The sequence below is a fragment of the Amblyraja radiata genome, chromosome 10 (genome assembly GCF_010909765.2).
Source record: "Amblyraja radiata isolate CabotCenter1 chromosome 10, sAmbRad1.1.pri, whole genome shotgun sequence".
NCBI classification, from domain to species: domain Eukaryota; kingdom Metazoa; phylum Chordata; class Chondrichthyes; order Rajiformes; family Rajidae; genus Amblyraja; species Amblyraja radiata.
Genome location: NC_045965.1, coordinates 22,359,500 through 22,378,136, shown reverse-complemented (window position 1 = coordinate 22,378,136; position 18,637 = coordinate 22,359,500). Strand labels below are relative to the sequence as shown.

Sequence of the window (18,637 nt, the reverse complement as noted above, 5' to 3'; positions counted from 1 at the left end):
TCATGTGCATTGGAGCTGGTTGGGTGCCCGAGAGCATCGGGACCAGCTGGAGCGGCTGTTGGAGCAGGTAAGTGGCAGCTCCATGAGATGGAAACTAGTCACAGAGGGGCAGCTAGTAAGTCCTACAGCAGTACCTCTTCTAGGGCTGCACAGTATTCTCCCTCATCAGAGGGGAGTATAGGGGGTCAATTTTGGGCTGCACTTGAACAGGGGAGCAGAACATACCCCTAGTACACTTAGGGTGCAGATAACCTATGGGAAAACACTTACCATCAGGGAACTGCAAACCTGAATGTTCCCAGTATCAACCAAAACATGGTAGGGCAGGGAATTGAAACGAAAGAAAGTTCTAAGTCCTAACAGCGGGACGGGATCGGTCGCACTATAAACAGAGACATGACATTAGATCACCAGGATGCACTAGCCTTATATGCTAACCTGGAACCTCCCAACCTCCAATATTAAAATTTGGAGGCATCTTATCTTAACAGGGAAAGAACTTCACATAGAGGGAACTCTGGGGCACATTAAGGAACGTCTTAAAAACTACTTCCTGGGAAATGTGCTACCCTCATCAGACACCGGCACCCCAACGACCACGCAGGATGCCGAAATAGTAACACACCTACTAATAGTAACCAGGGAGGTTGGTGGGAGATAACAGATCCACCTGTATGCATAGAATTATTCTACCGACACTTAAAATTCAGAGTTATAAGGGTATACCTTAGAATTATTCATTCCATTATCCTCCAGGTCAGCATGTACCGAACTGAATGTTCATGCTTAACGGGTAAGAATCAACTAAAGCGCATACTGAACTACAGTGCCCATATATTATAGGAGTTATGGAGGACATCCAACACGTATCACAGGAAAGAAACATCGTCTGCGGTCCACCGTTAACACAGTTCACATGGCAGTAACTTTGCCGTAAGAAAGGGTACAGCCTTTATGGAAGCTTGCAGGGAACTAAACCATCCATCAGACTGGTAGTAGAATAATTGGCATTAGGGGCTGTGTGACAGCCACATGATATCGGACCTTTACATAATCATAGTACAGAGCGTAACACGCGTCACTCAAGAAATTATGTGGGGTTCATTCTGACAGACGAATGAAGCAACCAACAGAGGCCACTATGGTACAAAAATGGTGGAACATACATTAGGCATTGTTCCTAACCAAACTCAGTTACCCGTCTATGGAACCACATACTGATGGGCCTTGGATTGGGATGCTACTAATTCCATCTCCAGCTGAGGGGGAGATGGAATGCTCAGGAGGCATCACTACTAACGTTGGGCATATATACCTGGGGAAGTGAGAGCTAGTCATGGCTTTAAGTCATATTGTTTTGGGTTATATCACCAGTATGTTAGTCTACAAATTGACAACACCACTGGGGTAGCATATGTCAACCATATGGGTAGAAACATATCGACACCATTTGACTATCTGGCCAACACTATTTGTGAATTGAATTGAATTAAATTGAATCCTTAATTGTCAGTCAGACCTTTCGGTCTGAACGAGATGTTGTTGCCTGCAGCCATACATGTAATAATAACAACACACAGTAAACACAAACTAACATCCACCACAGTGAGTTCACCAAACACCTCCTCACTGTGATGGAGGCAATAGTCTTAGAGTTACTGTCTCTATTAATCTGGATTAATAGCGTATCCAGATAGAGATTGGATATCAGCTTCCAACTACCAGGGAAACTGAATTTAGTGGCAGACAACAGGTCACGCTAAGTCTAAAAACTCTGTATGGATGTTGGATAAAATATGTATTGCTGGAACAGCCGGTATGGAACACCAGATAACGACCTATTCACATCCATGCTCTTACCAGTTATCAAATTATGTTCTTGGGAGCCAGAACCTGGGGCAGTGGTTCAGATGTATCTTCGCTGATTGGGGGATCCTTTATGCATCCCTCCCTTTGCCTCATCAGTCGGGTATTTAGGAAGAAACTATAGACTCCACGTCTCGAATTTTGATAATACCTGATTGCCCTACGCAACCATGGGTACTGGTGATATCAACATGGGTCAGAACCATACATCACCATCCATCATAGACCTAACTTACTGGGTCTTCCCACAACAAGGGGAGTTATCCATGTCACTATTATATATTAACCTATTTATTTAGAGTTGTAAGCACCTCTTCTACACCTGGGACTGACGGACCGAATGCGGAATTATTTCAGCGGGTCACAGACAGTCCATCCAAACATCAGTACTTGGTATCATCTAATATTGGGAAGTACTGTCACAACAATAATCATCACCTACAGATCTATGAACATCCCGTCTGTTCTGGAATTCCTGGCAAGCCTCCATTACGATGAGAGGCTCAGTCATAGTGCCATCAACTGCGCCAGAAGTGCTCTGTCAACATACCTGTCGAAGGTACAGAGCGGCATTCTGTTGGGACAAACCCTGGTAAACAAACTCATGAGGGGCATTTTTAAAATTAGTCCCCAAGAACCAGGTACTCCCAAATATGGGATGTGAGCATTGTACTGACCATGTTAAGAAACTGGTCTCCAGCTACAGCTCTGTTCCTACGGAAACTGACTATGAAAACAGTCATGCTGATGGTCCTGGTCACGCCACAAAGGGTCCAGTCACCACAGAAAATAAGGTTGGACAACATGATTAATTCATCTGGAATTTAAGGTTTACATCAGTGTAATAGTCATACAGAACAGACAGGGGTCAACACGCCTAAAAAACAGAATTCAGAGCCTACCCTACAGATGGTCGTCTCTGTATTATAACTCACTTACTATCATACATGAAGTATACTAAGATCATCAGAGGGAAGAAATGTCACTTTAATCAGCTACTAACAGCCATTCAAAACAGTGACAGTCCAGACCATCTCTAGATGGCTAAAACAAGTCCTAAATAGGCTGGAGTGGACACTAGCATTTCAAATCTCACTCCACCAGGGCTGCAGCTACATTGGCAGCTATGAAGTTGGATGTACCAATGGACCTAATCCTCAAGACAGCAGGATGGTCAACGGAGGAATTTTCCAACGACTTTATAACAAACCAGTCATTGAACCTGGAACATTTGCAGAAACAAATTTAAGTTCTGTACTATAATATACCCATAAATAGGGGCAATAATTGGTGTTAATATTTTTACTGTTGGATTTCAATATCGTATTGATGTCTAATGATGTTAACTCTATTCTCCCCAAAAATCAAGGCAGATGTGATGCATGGACTCGTTCCATGGCATGAAATCACAGAGCTTTAAAATCTTCACGTAGTCACTCACGTGACTCCGAAGTAAAATAGTAAGATTAAACGAGAACTTACCAGTTTGAAGTTTGATCTTTATTTTATGAGGAGGAACGTTGAGGGACTATGTGCCCTCCGCTCCCACCCTTGATCATAGTCTGAACTGGTATCTGTTGTCTAATCTTACTATGTTTAGTCATTACAGTTATCTGTGATTTCACACCGCTGCTTTGAAGAATGACACGCATGCGTCCTAGCGGGGTTCTTCACGTAGTCCCTCAACGTTTCTCCTCATAAAATAAAGATCAAACTTCAAACTGGTAAGTTCTCGTTTAATCTTACTATTCTTACCTGCTGTTATTTGGCAACTGAACCATCCTCTCACCAACAAGAGTGCGGTCCTGACTGCCCATCTACCTTATTGGAGACCTTTGAACTATCTTTAATCTGACTTTATCTTGCACTAAATGTTGTACCCTTTATCTGTACACTGTGGACGGCTTCATTGTATTCATGTATAGTCTTTTCTTTGACTGGATAGCAGGTAACTAAAGCTTTTCACTGTATCTCAGTACACGTGACAATAATAAACTAAACTAAACTGTGCGGTACAAATGTTAGTTGCTACAAATTGGCTCATGCCTAACTATTGATTGAGTGTAAGTTCACAGGGAAGTAAGTAACCTTTAGATTTGTGGAAATTGTGGAAATGTCTACATTGTCAGGGAAATATCACTGTTGTACCTGCACTGTAATTGCTTGGCAAAGCTGTAGCTTGTTCTGGAGTGAAGCACAAAATCATGATGCTGTGTGGGCCTGTAGCCTTTGGTGTATCCAATCCTCTTAGCTGTTTTTGTTATAATTGTGTGGAATGAATCAAATTGAACAACTAGTGCTGGAGTACAGGTTTCCATGACAACAATTGGGATGTTGAGGGAATCAACAAGGTAATGAATGATCTCATTGAAACCTACCGGATAATAGAATGTACGTGGAAAGAATGTTTCCAGTAATGGGAGAGTCTAGAACCAGAGGACACACCTCAGAATAAAAGGAAGTACCTTGAGAATGGAGATGAGGAGGAATTTCTTTAGCCTGATAGTGGTGAATCAGAGATTGATAGGTTCTTGATTAGGAAGGGCTTCAAAGGTTGCAGGGAGAGGCAGGAGAAAGGGGAAAAAAGATCAGCCATGATTGAATAGCAGAGTGGACTGGATGGGACAAATGGCTTAATTCTACACCTATGTCTTATGGAGTCAATTGAAATGGCTAAAGAATGGCATCGGTGATGATGGATAATCCAGAAGGTAGTTGAGATGAAGTGCCCAGACACAGTATGTCATGTACTTGTTTGTCATAATGCATTTTTTGTGTAGTGTTCAACATGGGGGAGCATCAATTTATTGCCAAGGTGAAATCAGAAACTGTCTTATGAGCACGACTAATTCCATGCGACTTCTTCGAGTTGCGACATCATTCAGAACTCCTAGGGCTACCTCTTCATGACTATTCCATAGAACCATAAGCTTTGGTGTGTCCATCCTGCTGTGGGAACGGGCATGCCTAAGATTCCTATGGGATCTCGGTTGAAAAGTTTCTGTGAATACGACAATGTCAGGCAGTCGCTTGACTATACTGAGGGAAAGCACTCTAATTTAGATATGACATCAGGTACTTATGAAAACAACTTTGCAAGGATGAAAGGCTACTCCTTGGTATGTGTTATTTTATATATAAACCACCAAGCATGAAGATTCATTGCCAGCTTGTAACACCATCCCAGGCATTAATGATTTTCCACCAAATCCTTCAATTAGACTCAAGTCAGTAACATGATCCTGGCCATTTGTTATTTTGTGGCTTACATTACCCAAACATCTTAATAAAATTCCAGCCTGCATTTCATTCCCAGCTATTCATTAGCCAACATACAAATCTTGTAAATCATTTGATTAGAGCTTATAACATTCCGAAGAAACTGTCAAACAACAATTACTCTGTTCAAATGTTCCTGAAAGTAGCTCATACCTCTGGTGCTGCTCAGTGGTTTGAGGTATAGGGCCAGTTCCTCGACACATTTCTTTGCCTCCTCATAGTGTTTGGTGTTTTCTGCTCCGGTACACAGGGTAACAGGTTGTGGTTCTGGAATCTGCACATGGTCAGAGAATAAAATATGATGACTATGACAAAAATATCCTCATATTTCATAATTATAGATGTTTAGCACTTAATACTTAATGTAAACCAATGTAATGTAACTTTAATGTCACGGCTAATATTGGAGTTAACATCACTAATTTAGGGCAGCACTTGGACACCCAGTTTTAAACATGTTGGATGTTTTGTATACCAATCACTGAGAACATTTGTATTTACTAAGGGCCTGTCCCACTAACGCGACTTTTCAGTGACTGTCTTCGACTTGCAAGCTCGAGGGCACTCGCATAAAAAACCTCGAGCTGGACCGACCGTCAGCGATGAAACCACGAGCCGGATCGACCGTCTGCGCACACACCCACACACATCGTAAAGGCGGGAGCCAGGCAAAGTGGGGGAGCGCTGAAATTCACACCCGCGATGAACAGGAAGGTAAAAGACGGCTGGGACAGTATGGTAAGTCTTTTAGAGAGAGCGGGTGGGGGGGGGGGGGGGGGGGGGAAGGGGGAGAGGGAGTGGAGACACTTTTAAGAAGCCAGACAACTTTAATAGTTTAGCAGGCATTTAACATTACCGGTCGGTTTTCCCTGGTTCTGAAAACTCCAATGAGCCAATTAAAATGCCCGGTCAGATAAGGAGATTGCCTACGGCATGCTGAAAAAATTTCCTTGACCAAACTGAGGCTGCGAGTATGCGGGAACCTCCCTCGAGCATGAAGGAGAGTTCCAGTCACCTCCTAGGACCTCCTAGGAACACGTGTCGACCATGCTGCGAGTTTGAGTTGAGAACAAACTCTTCTAAACTCGCAAATTAGGTCGCCGCAGTGGGACAGCCCCTTAAGTTTATTTCAACAACTTTACAGGATTCCAAAGCACTTCAAGAATGTACAGTGCCCTCCATAATGTTTGGGACAAAGACCCTTAATTTATTTATCATAATGTTTGGGACAAAGACCCATCATTTATTTATTTGCCTCTGTACTCCACAATTTGAGTTTTGTAATAGATAAAATCACATGTGGTTAAAGTGCACATTGTCAGATTTTAAAAAAGACCATTTTTACACATTTTGGTTTCACCATGTTGAATTTACAGCTGTGATTATACATAGTCCCCCCCATTTCAGGGCACCATAATGTTTGGGACACAGCACTGTCATGTAAAGGAAATTTGTCATGTAAAGGAAATTTGTCATGTTGCATATCCTTTGCATGTAATGACTGCTTGAAGTCTGCGATTCATGGACATCACCAGTTGTTGGGTGTCTTCTCTGGTGATGCTCTGTCAGGCCTGTATTGCAGCCAACTTTAGCTTATGCTTGTTCTGGGGGCTAGTCCCCTTTAGTGTTCGCTTCAGCATATAAAAGTCATGCTCAATTGGGTTCAGATCGGGTGATTGACTTGGCCACTCATGAATTTACCATTTTTTAGCTTTGAAAAACTCCTTTGTTCCTTTAGTAGTATGTTTGGGATCATTGTCTTGCTGTAGAATGAACTGCCGGCCAATGAGTTTTGAGGCATTTGTTTGAACTTGAGCAGATAGGATGCGTCTATACACTTCAGAATTCATTATGCTACTACCATCAGCAGTTGTATCATCAATGAAGATAAGTGAGCCAGTACCTTCAGCAGCCAAACATGCCCAGGCCATAACACCGCCTAACACCGCCATCACCGTGTTTCACAGATGAGGTGGTATGCTTTGGATCTTGGGCAGTTCCTTCTCTCCTCCATACTTTGCTCTTGCCATCACTCTGATATAAGTTAATCTTTGTCTCATCTGTCCACAAGACCTTTTTCCAGAACTGTGGTTGCTCTTTTAAGTATTTCTTGGCAAACTGTAACCTGGCCATCCTATTTCTACGGCTAACCAGTGGTTTGCATCTTGCAGTGTGGCCTCTGTATTTCAGTTCATGAAGTCTTCTGCGGACAGTGGACATTGAAAAATCCACACCCGACTCCTGTTTCTGATCTGTCGGACAGGTGTTTGGGATTTTTCTTTAATATAGAGAGAATTCTTCTGTCATCAGCTGTGGAGGTCTTCCTTGGCCTGCCAGTCCCTTTGCGATTAGTAAGCTCACCAGTGCTCACTTTCTTCTTAATGATGTTCCAAACAGTTGATTTTGGTAAGCCTAAGGTTTGGCTGATGTCTCTAACAGTTTTATTCTTGTTTCTCAGTCTCATAATGCCTTCTTTGACTTTCATTGGCACAACTTTGGTCCGCATGTTGATAAACAGCAATAAAAGTTTCCAAAGGTGATGGAAAGACTGGGTGCTGAGAGCTCTTACACCTGCATTAAGGATGCAATTAAACACACCTGAGCAATTACAAACACTCATGAAGCCATGTGTCCCAAACATTATGGTGCCCTGAAATGTGGGGACAGCTGTAATTTCTACATGGTGAAACCAAAATGTATAAAAATGGCACGGGCAGGTGGGACTAGTGTAGATGGGGCATGTAGATGGGGCTGTATGACGTTATGACTATAAATAGGCACAGTTATAGCTATTTCAGTTTGTATTTTGTCTTCAGTCAGGGTCTCTCCATAAGTCAGAAGTTGTAGGTTAAATTATCAACTCTAGATAGTGTAGGCTATAATCAAGGATGACTCCTCACTATTGGAGAGGCAGCAATGAGAGAGTACTTGCTCTCCGAGACTGTTATTCACATTTGATGCTAAAACCACAACCCCAGCTCCCCTCTCAGCGGAATTTAAAGAATCCCAAAGTTGTTTCAAAGATTCAGGACTTGAACTCCAAGATGGACAACACTCATCCATCAACCACCATCATATCTAAAAGTTTGTTGATCATCACATTCTTGTTAGTGGGAGTTTGCCATGTGCAAATTGTCTGCTGTGCAACACTTTCAAAGTATTGAAGCTGTAAAATATTTTGGAATGCGCAAAAGTGGCCAAATGCACCATATAAACACGCATCTCTTTATCATTGTTCTTTCTGCTCATTACATTAATATTACGTTTAATGTGAGCTTCATTATGTGCTTTGGAAATTGGCCAATTTATTAAAAAAAGACCCAGCTTAGTTCCTCAATCTATGCTGTGACAATAAACCCCAAAACTTGGTGTCTGCTGAGTTAAGTGGTATCATGACATCATTGCTGAGGGGGTTTACTCTTTGCTAGTGGCCGGTGACCCTCTTCAGAAGTGTGTGCGTGTGGATCCCAGCTGGGAACAGGATTGAGCAAAAATCAAACTGCTGGAGGAATTCAATGGATCAGTGGAGAGAATGGGCAGTTGACATTTCTGGTCAGTACCCTCCTGCAGACTGCCCCAAACTATCCCGTCCCAAAATGTCAGTCCATTCCCTCCACAGATGCTGTCTGACCTGCTACGTTCACCCAGAGTTTGTTTATTGCTCATGATTCCAGCATCTGCAGTTGCTCATGACTCCTGGGAATAGCATTGGGTCTGGCTTCAATCCACCCTTATGTTCACCATCTAGGGCACTAACTTGGATGAGGCTGAGAAGTATTGGCCACCTGTGGGATCTGCGTAAACGCCATCCCCAACCTCCTACAGTTGAACCAAAATTAGAACTGGAAAGCCCCAGAGTCATGCAGCGCAGGAGAAGAGGTCACTTGGAGCCAAGTCATTAAATGCTTCACAATTAGCCCCACTGTTCCTCACAGCTCTGTAAACATAGTCTTTCAATGTCAAGTATTTCACATTGCTCTTTCAAAGTTACCTTGGAAATCACTTACACCTTTACGCAACATATTTTAATTCAGTACAATTAGCATCGATAAAGTAATTCTCAATGCCTCAGTGGATTATTTTTTGACAATTAGCTTAAACTTTGTCTTCTGGTTATTGGCTGTGCAATTAAAAGAAACAAATTCTTCATCTATCAAATTCCTCATTATTTTGAATCAAGCGGTGAACTTCTCTGTTCTTTACGCAAAGAGAGAGAGAGCGAGAGGGGAAAATCTCAGAGTGAGTTGGTGGTGATGAAACAGACAACATGAAGATAGACACAAAATGCTGGAGTTACTCAGCGGGACAGGCAGCATCACTGGAGAGAAGAAATGGATGATGTATTGGGTCGAGACCCTTCTAAGTGCTGTTCTAGGAATAGGAATAAACAGGTACCAATCTCTCCAGTGATTCAGCGACTGCAGTTCTGAAAATAACTCCTACAGGCATTCAGATGTTATGGGCACTGACTCTGCTCTCCTACAGCCCTCTGCACCACGTGCGTCAGTATAACACACTGTGCAAAAATCTCATCCTTGGCTTCAATTGCATCCCCACCATCTCTAGGTCTCCTATTCCACCAGCCTTGCTTTACGGACAACATAAGCCTGAAAGCCAGTGAATCATTCAGCTGACATGAAATAATGTCGAGAGAAATATGCAACTTTCAGCAAATCTTTCCACAGCATGCTTGGAGCAATCAATATAGAAAGGTGCTCTTTGTCATTGTACAAGAATAGCTATAGTGTGTTGTATAAACTGATAAGTGTGTTACACAGTGAGAACTATTCAAAAAGGGAGCTACATGTAATATTAGAAAAGACTTGCATCTTTCACAACTTCCTGACAAGTTAATAAATTTCACAACCAATGCAGAGCTTTAAGTATTGTCACTGTGATAATTCAGGAAACAAAGCAGCCAATTTGCACAAAGCAATGTTCCCACAAACAGCACATAGTGAAATGTTTTATTGATGTTTATTAACAGATAAATACTGGTTGGATCAATGCATATCATACTGCTGTGCCACTGTGAAATGTTACCATGGCATTGTTTATGCCCACTTTCTTTCAATGATTGCACCATTAAGTAGCACTATTTTGTGTTCATATATCAGTAGTGAACCTTGCACGCAACATCTTAGGACTCAGATGCAAAAATCTTGCCAATTAACAAATCTATATATTGACCTGTGTTATACTGAGTAATAAGTTAAAAACACTATAATTTCTTGATAATGTGTCTTACAAGGATTGAAATGTTACAATGGGTGTTACAGGGACTCAATCACAACATGCAGAAGACCTAGGGCCGAACACTACATTCACAGGGAGTCACAGGGACTGAACATCATGTTACACACTGAGACTTGGAGAGACAATATGTTGCAAAGACTGATGTGAATACTGAACAGATGCTATGCAGTTGCTCCTCGACCTACGAAGGGGTTACGTTCCGAAAAACCCATCGTAAATCGAAAATATCGCAAGGCAAAACGTATTTAATACAATGCGATCACGTGACCGGAAGTGACGTGCGGCTCGCTGCCGTTGCCCAGTGTTTGCACCATCGTAAAGTCGGAATATCGTAAGTCGAAGCATCGTAAATCGGGGAGCATCTGTATTGAAGAAGGTGTTTTTCTGGCAGGTGTAACGATTGAATGGGAGGGAAATGGCATGGTTCCGTTTGAATGATTGAAATAAGTCGTCAGGGAGTTCCTATTGTTGAGCAGAAATTCACTACTGGTAGCTTGCAAGTAGACTTCAGCCCAGAGTCTTTAGCTATTAAACACTCATCTATTGAACACAGCTGTGACCAAACCCAAGAGAAGAATAGAACCTCATATTCTGCATGGGTAACAAACAACCCAATGGTAGACTTTAGTCTTTAGAGATATAACACGGAAACACCGAGTCCACACCGACCAGTGATCACCCTGTACAGTAGTACTATCCTACACACTAGGAACAATTTACAATCTTACCGAAGGCAAATAACTTGCAAACTTGTACGTCTTTGGGATGTGGGGGGGGGGGGGGGGGGAGAAACTGGAGCACCTGGCGAACAACCCACACGAGGGAGAACGTACAAACTCCATACAGACAGTGCCTGTAGTCAGGATGGAACACGGGTCGCGAGCAATGTAAGACAGCAACTCTACCTCTACAGCAACATTGAAATCTTCTGATCCTCCAACTTCTTTTTTTTGCCCCCCCATACATTTCCCCCACTGTGTCATCCAGCTCCTTTCCCATCCTCCTTCCACTCATCTTCCATCCAGCCCCTCATTTACCCTTTTTATTCCCCCTCCACCCAACCTCTTCCGCCAATATCTCTCCGTCTTTCCGTTTCACTCCTCCTTTCATATCCAACACTCGTCTCCCTCTCACCTCTAGCCAGTGTCACTATTTCCACCCATCTGCCCATCAACCCGCCCTTCCCTCAGCTGTATCCACCTATCACGTGCTAGGCATTGCCCTACCCCATGGTCTCTTTTACAGCTTTCTCTCCCCCTCCCCACCCCCCCCCCCCCACTCCATAAATCAGTCTGAAGAAGGGTCCCGGCCAGAAGCATGGTCTGTTCATTTCTCTCCACAGCCGCTGCCTGACCTGCTGAGTTCTTCCATCAGTTTTTTTTGTCAAGATTCCAGCACCTGCAGTTTCTTGCGTTCTTCTATTTTTGATTTAATGCTTTTGTTAGAAAAGCTCTGGCAATGGGAAAAATTGTTAGTCTAGGCTCCTCCAATGGGGAAACAAGCAGTGGGAGGCGGTGGTGCTAAGTGAAGCTAATACACAATTGGTGGTGGGAGTGGCCAGCCTACAGCAATGTAATAAAACCAATGGAGCATGTCTGATCAGATTAAATGACATTATCTGTTAAAATAATGCAAACAAGCAGACGTAAAAATGGAGAGGAATTCTTACCTGGGCTCCCACCAGCTGTAATAATGCAGAGTTCACAGGTAACAAGTCAATGTCCGTGTTGATAGTGGTTTGATCGAAAGGGCAAGCCTTGCGATGGAGTTTGTTGAGACACATCTTACAGACTGTGTGTCCACAGCCTAGGCTGATGGGCTTGCGAATGTTCTCATCAAAGGTCTGGCAGCAGATTGGGCAGGAGAGGAAGTCCGTCCATTGTGGAGCCTGCACAGGCATTGTGGCAGTGAGTAAATGGGAAGATCCCAGTGGAGTCGGGTTGTCAGTAACAGGGAGTGATCATCGTTGTCCCAGGCTCATTGTGTATCACCTGCAATCTGCAATCAATAGAAAAATTAGTCAAATGGTGTCACGGATAATCTTTAACTGACTTTGCACATCAGTCGGAGTACATATGTATGTACACAAGCGCTCGCACACAGGCTCAAATAGAAACACACATTTATTTATTTTAATTATCCATACGCAATATGTCAGCACGGTTGCGCAGCGGTACAGTTGCTGCCTTACAGCTCCAGAGACCCGGGTTTGATCCTGACTGCGGGTGCATGTCTGTACAGAGTTTGTACGTTCTCCCTGTGACCTACATGGGTTTTCTTCGGTTTTCTCCCACACTCCAAAGGCGTACAGGATTGTAGTATAATTGCCTTGATATAAATGTCAAATTTTCCCTAGTGCAGGGTAGTGTTAATGTGCGGGGTTCGTTGGTCGGCACGGACTCGGTGGGCCGAAGGGCCTGTTTCCACGCTGTATCTCTAAACTAAACTAAAATTACCAGAGAGAAGGCAAAGGGAAGAACCAGGGCAGAAAACAAGACTAAATGAGACAGACAAGGATAATGCCATGGAATTCTACAGTGATATTGAAACCATCTAAGATTCAGAATGGAGCTACCAATAGACCAAAATGGTACCAGGTATCTTGAATGTGACTGTCCTGTATGATTTTGTGTGGTAGGTTTCAAATTTCTAGTAAAATCACAAAGTTCATGCAGGAAGGCCACAACTCCTTAAAATGGTCTAGGGAGACTCAGAGAGAGGATTGTACCTTGGGCAAGGGAACCAGAGACAAAAAACAGAGTACATACTGGCCTGTGGGTCTGTCAGTGTATAACACTAGTGGGAACGGGTCTGTCACTGACTAATTCCGGGGGGGCAGTACAGATGGGATGCATCAGTCAATTAATAAAACAAGGTACAGTACCACTGGGGACAGATCTGTCAGTTTACAAGACAAAGTGCTGGAGTAACTCAGCAGGTCAGGCAGCATCTCTGGATAACCGCATCTGTGCGTTTATATGGTTTGTAAACCAACATCTGCAGGTTCCTTCTTTCTCTGTCAGTTTATAACACTGGGGTACAGTAATGATGGGACAGACTTAATGAACAACAGTAGAATACATCACTGGTGGGGATAAGTATGTCACTGTATAACAGTCATGGAGGACAGTTGGGGACAGGTTTATCGTATAACAATGGGGTCCAATATGGATGGGGCAGGTCTGTCATGACATGATGCAGAGGTACAGTATTGCTGAGGACAGGTTTGTCAGTTTAGAACTGACAATGGTGACGACAGATCCATCCCTGCATAGCACTGAAATACAGTACTGGTGGGGACTATGTGTAACACTAGGGTGTGGGGGGAGGTCTGTCACAGTATAACACTAGGGTACAGTGCTGGTCGAGATGTGACTCTCACGGTATAACACTGGGGTACAGAACTGGTTGGGAGAGGTTTTTCACTGTATAATACTGGAGTGTACAGGTGGGGATGTGTCTCTCACTGTATAACACTAGAGTACAGTACTGTTCGTGATTTGTCTCTCACTATAACACTGGGGTACAGTACTATTAGTGATTGGTCTGTCACTGTATAATACTGGGGTATAGTATTGTTGGTGATTGATTTCTCCCTATATTACACTGCAGTACAGTGCTTGGTCTGTCCCTATATTGTACCGTTGTGCAGTATGTGTGTATCGGTGTGGACTGGGAAAGGAATGGGTAACTGATACTTCCTGTATTATATTTCCCTTTTCCTTTATTTCCCTTTTTTCCTATTTAGGAGCTGAGGTGAAAGTGGGCTAGTATGGAATCTGGGTCGAGCGTACTGGGTACAACAGGGAAGGGCCCAAAGTTATTTTTGTGATACACAATATCCGTTAAAAATTAAAGCCACATTCAATCTGGTCATAATGCGCTTGCCTGGAAGATGAAATTCTGATCTTTAATCTTGCACTAAGCCGCATTGGAACAGAGCAAGAGACAAAGACAGTGAGGTAAGAATGCGAGAGGTGGGGAGAAGCGACAGGAAGCTGCAATTGTCTGGCTCACCTGTCCCTTTACCTTCACCTTCTGTGGTTCAGGGTCACAAATACAGCTTCTAGCTGAATTAAATTAAATTAAATTTCTTTATTTATATAGCACATTTTTAGTCAACTTGCATTGACCCCAAAGTGCTTCACATAATTACATCCACACACACAGGCAAAGGTGGGTGAAGTGTCTTGCCCAAGGACACACACAGGCAAAGGTGGGTGAAGTGTCTTGCCCAAGGACACAACGACAGTATGCACTCCAAGCGGGATTCGAACCAGCTACCTTCCGGTTGCCAGCCGAACACTTAGCCCATTGTGCCATCTGTCGTCCGTAAGCGAGGTTTAGCTGTTGACGATCGCCAGGAAGCTAGGCTGGAGGACGGGCTGGGACTGAGCACTGGCTGCTCATTGACATATACCTATTCCCAGTACGCTGAAGCTTTACAACTTTATCTGTATCTGTTCCAGTGGTCTTGCACCTTCTTGGCTCAGTAAACCCCTCAAGCCCTGTGTCAAGGTCTGGTATCCCTCTTCCAAACTTCTCCATCTTCTTCAGGATAATTGCTTAAACCAGCTTTGGTCATTTGTCCTAAAATCCATGGGTTAACTTTTGTTTAATGAAGGTCATAGCAGATTTGCCATCTAATACATCAGGTACACAATACATCAGGTATATTTGAATGATTGTATATTTGAACGACAGCTGTCCCACAGGGAGAAGAGCTTGCTGCTTGGACAGGCAGATCATCAGAGATGGCAGAAAATTGGAGCAAACACAGATACAGTCCAAGAATGCCAATCGACAAACTGAGATATGATAAACAGACAATGTTTAATGCAACAGCTAAACAGACAATGCTACCAAGTGACTTACAAATGACAGATAACCCAAATCGGAAAAGGAAACTGCCACAAGGATATCAGAAGTCATAAACTTTCATTAATCATTCTGGATAAAAAAGTAATCAATGACATGGCAAGGCTAAAAGCTAAAGGCAATGACGTGACACTGTTGAGGTAACGGAATTAGGCCGAGCAACAACACGGGCTGATGACAATGTTCATCAGCTGCACGCTCCTTGATACTTTACCCAAGATCAGGAGAAAAACTGCATTTGTTGTGCTGATGGGACTAGACAAAGGATTCCCTGGATCCAAATAACTCTTGACCTATTTTCTTGCTTTACCATTTCTCTGACTTCTCTCTCAAAGACCTTCACGTCTTTCCTCATTTTTCGACGGCCGAACTGGTTGCAAAACCACAGTTGTGACCCAGCAGAGTTTTACACAAAGGTCTGAGGTCTGCCTAACTTCCTCGCTTTTGTACTCAATTTCCACATTTATGAGGACTAAGATTCTATATGTTTTGCTAACTCTTCTCTAAATGTATCCCAACACTTTCAAACACCTATGCACGACGTGCTGAATGGCGGATCCATCTCCACGTTTCCTGAAACCCCGATCATGGAAGTCAACTTTCCCTTATTCGATTCATTCCATGCCTTAAGGGCAGCACAGTGATGCAGCGGTATAGTTGCTGCCTTACAGCGCTTGCGAGACTCAGGTTCGATCCCAACTACAGGTGCTGTCTGTATGGGGTTTGTACGTTCCACCCGTGACCCGCGTGGGTTTTCTCTGAGATCTTCGGTTTCCTCCCACACTCCAAAGACGTACAGGTATGTAGGTCATAAGGAATAGGAGTAGATTTAGGCCATTTGGCTCATCAAGTCTACTCCGCCATTCAATCATGGCTGGTCTATCTCTCCCTCCTTACCCCATTCCCCGACTTCCCCATAACCTTGGACACCTGTACTAATCATGTAGGTAAGTTACAAGAAATGCAACACCTGTCCCTTCACCCCCCCCCCTCGACTCCATTCAAGGACCCAAGCAGTCGTTCCAGGTGCGACAAAAGTTGTCGTGCGACAAAAGTTCACCTGTATCTCCTCCAACCTCATCTACTGCATCCGCTGCTCTAGGTAGGCGGCGCGACTCTCGTCTGCAGCGGCCTCTGCAGTCCGTCTGCGTTTTTATTATTTTATGTCTATGTTTTAATGTAGTTTTTGTTATTTTTGTTGGGGTATGTGTGTGGGGGGGTGGGGGTGGTGTGGGGGGGGTTGGGGGTAACTTTTAAATCTCTCCCTGCACGGGAGACCCGACCTTTTCTTTGTCGGGTCTCCGTTGTCGTTGGGGCTGCAACGAGGAGCGGCCTCCAACAGGAAGACCGGGGGCTCCAGTGCCGACTACTCACCTCACCGTCGCGGAGCTGGCCGAGTCCAGAGCGGGTGGAGCTGTGGTGGACGCTGCTGCGGCCCGACCCCCGGAGATTCGGTGGCTGCAACTGCGGGTTTGGCGGACGGCACCGGGAGCCCGCGGGACCCTGGAGGGAGACCGCTTTTCAGGGCTCCCGCAGCGGCGACTTCTCCCGCCCGAGTTGCGGGGTTGAAGAGCTCCTGGAGCGGGGCCTTACAGCACCGCCCCGCGCGGCTTGGAATGGCCGCGGGAGTTTGCGAGCGCGCGCCGGGGGCTCTAACATCAAGAACCCGGTGTGCGGCCTTGCATCACCCGGCGTGGCTTAAATGGCCACGGGACAATCGCCATCGCCCGCCGGGGGCTTTGACTTTGACTCTGACATCGGGGGGGGGAGTGCAGTGGAGAGAAAAGTTTTTTTGGCCTTCCATCACAGCAATGTGATGGATGTTTATGTAAAATATGTTGTGTCTTGGGTCTATTTGTTTGTAATGTATGGCTGCAGAAACGGCATTTCGTTTGGACCTCAAGGGGTCCAAATGACAATAAATTGAATTGTAATTGTAGATGTCAGCTGATTTACATCGGGGAGACTAAGCGGAGGTTGGGTGATCGTTTCGCCGAACACCTCCGCTCAGTCTGCAATAACCTACCTGAACTCCCGGTGGCTCAGCACTTCAACTCCCCCTCCCATTCCCAATCCGACCTCTCTGTCCTGGGTCTCCTCCATTGCCAGAGTGAGCAACACCGGAAATTGGAGGAACAGCACCTCATATTCCGCCTGGGTTGCTTGCGTCCGGATGGCATGAACGTTGAATTCTCCCAGTTTTGCTAGCCCTTGCTGTCTCCTCCCCTTCCTTAACCCTCGAGCTGTCTCCTCCCATCCCCCCGCCCTCGGGCTCCTCCTCCTCCCTTTTTCCTTCCTTCTCCCCCCCACCCCCCATCAGTCTGAAGAAGGGTTTCGGCCCGAAACGTCGCCTATTTCATTCGCTCCATAGATGCTGCTGCACCCGCTGAGTTTCTCCAGCATTTTCATGTAGGTAAGTTAGCTTGGTAAATGTAAAAACTGTCCCTAGTGTGTGTTGGATAGTGTTAATATGTGGAGATTGCTGGTCGGCGCGGACACGGTGGGCCAAAGGGCCGTTTTCCGTGCTGCATCTCTAAACTAAACTGAACTAAATAGCTCAGAGTAGTGGATAAAGAGAGTTATTAGACCTGATACCATCCAGCCTGTTGAAGACCTACTCTCCAAAACTAACCACTGCTCTAGCTAGGGTATAGCAACAATGTAGAAACAGTAGTAGTGAAGTTGGGGATGGCATCAAACAGGAAATTAGAAATGCGTGCAACAAAGGTAAAACAGTTATAATGGGTGACTTCAATCTACATATAGATTGGGTGAATCAAATTGGCAAGGGTGCTGAGGAAGAGGATTTCTTGGAATGTATGCGGGATAATTTTCTAAACAAACATGTAGAGGAACCAACGAGAGAGCCGGCTATTCTAGACTGGGTATTGAGTAATGAGGAAGGGTTAGTTAGCAGTCTTGTTGTGCGTGGCCCCTTGGGCAAGAGTGACCATAATATGGTTGAGTTCTTCATTAGGATGGAGAGTGACATCGTTAATTCAGAAACAAGGGTCCTGAACTTAAAGAAAGGTAACTTTGAGGGTATGAGACGTGAATTGGCCAAGATAGACTGGCGATTGATTCTTAATGGGTTGACGGTGGATATGCAATGGAAGGCATTTAAAGACTGCATGGATGAACTACAACAATTGTTCATCCCAGTTTGGCAAAAAAATAAATCAGGGAAGGTAGTGCATCCGTGGATAACAAGGGAAATCAGGGATAGTATCAAAACAAAAGATGAAGCGTACAAATTAGCCAGAAAAAGCAGCCTACCAGAGGACTGGGAGAAATTCAGAGACCAGCAGAGGAGGACAAAGGGCTTAATTAGGAAAGGGAAAATAGATTATGAGAGAAA

General features: G+C 44.3%; 1 protein-coding gene across 5 annotated transcripts in view; it reads right to left on the bottom strand.

Moving 5' to 3' along the window:
* The window catches only part of rc3h1 (ring finger and CCCH-type domains 1), a 104,714-nt gene that overhangs the window by 47,874 nt on the left and 38,203 nt on the right, over positions 1–18,637 (bottom strand). For 3 of the 5 annotated variants that reach the window (XM_033028325.1, XM_033028327.1, XM_033028328.1), the window contains 2 exons: positions 12,071–12,399; positions 5,299–5,419 (listed from right to left, as the gene is read on the bottom strand). In XM_033028325.1, coding sequence (XP_032884216.1) covers positions 5,299–5,419; positions 12,071–12,301 — 352 coding nt within the window. In that variant the 5' untranslated portion in view covers positions 12,302–12,399. The remainder of the gene's footprint in view (positions 1–5,298; positions 5,420–12,070; positions 12,400–18,637) is intronic. The other 2 variants (XM_033028326.1, XM_033028329.1) reach the window with 1 other exon arrangement.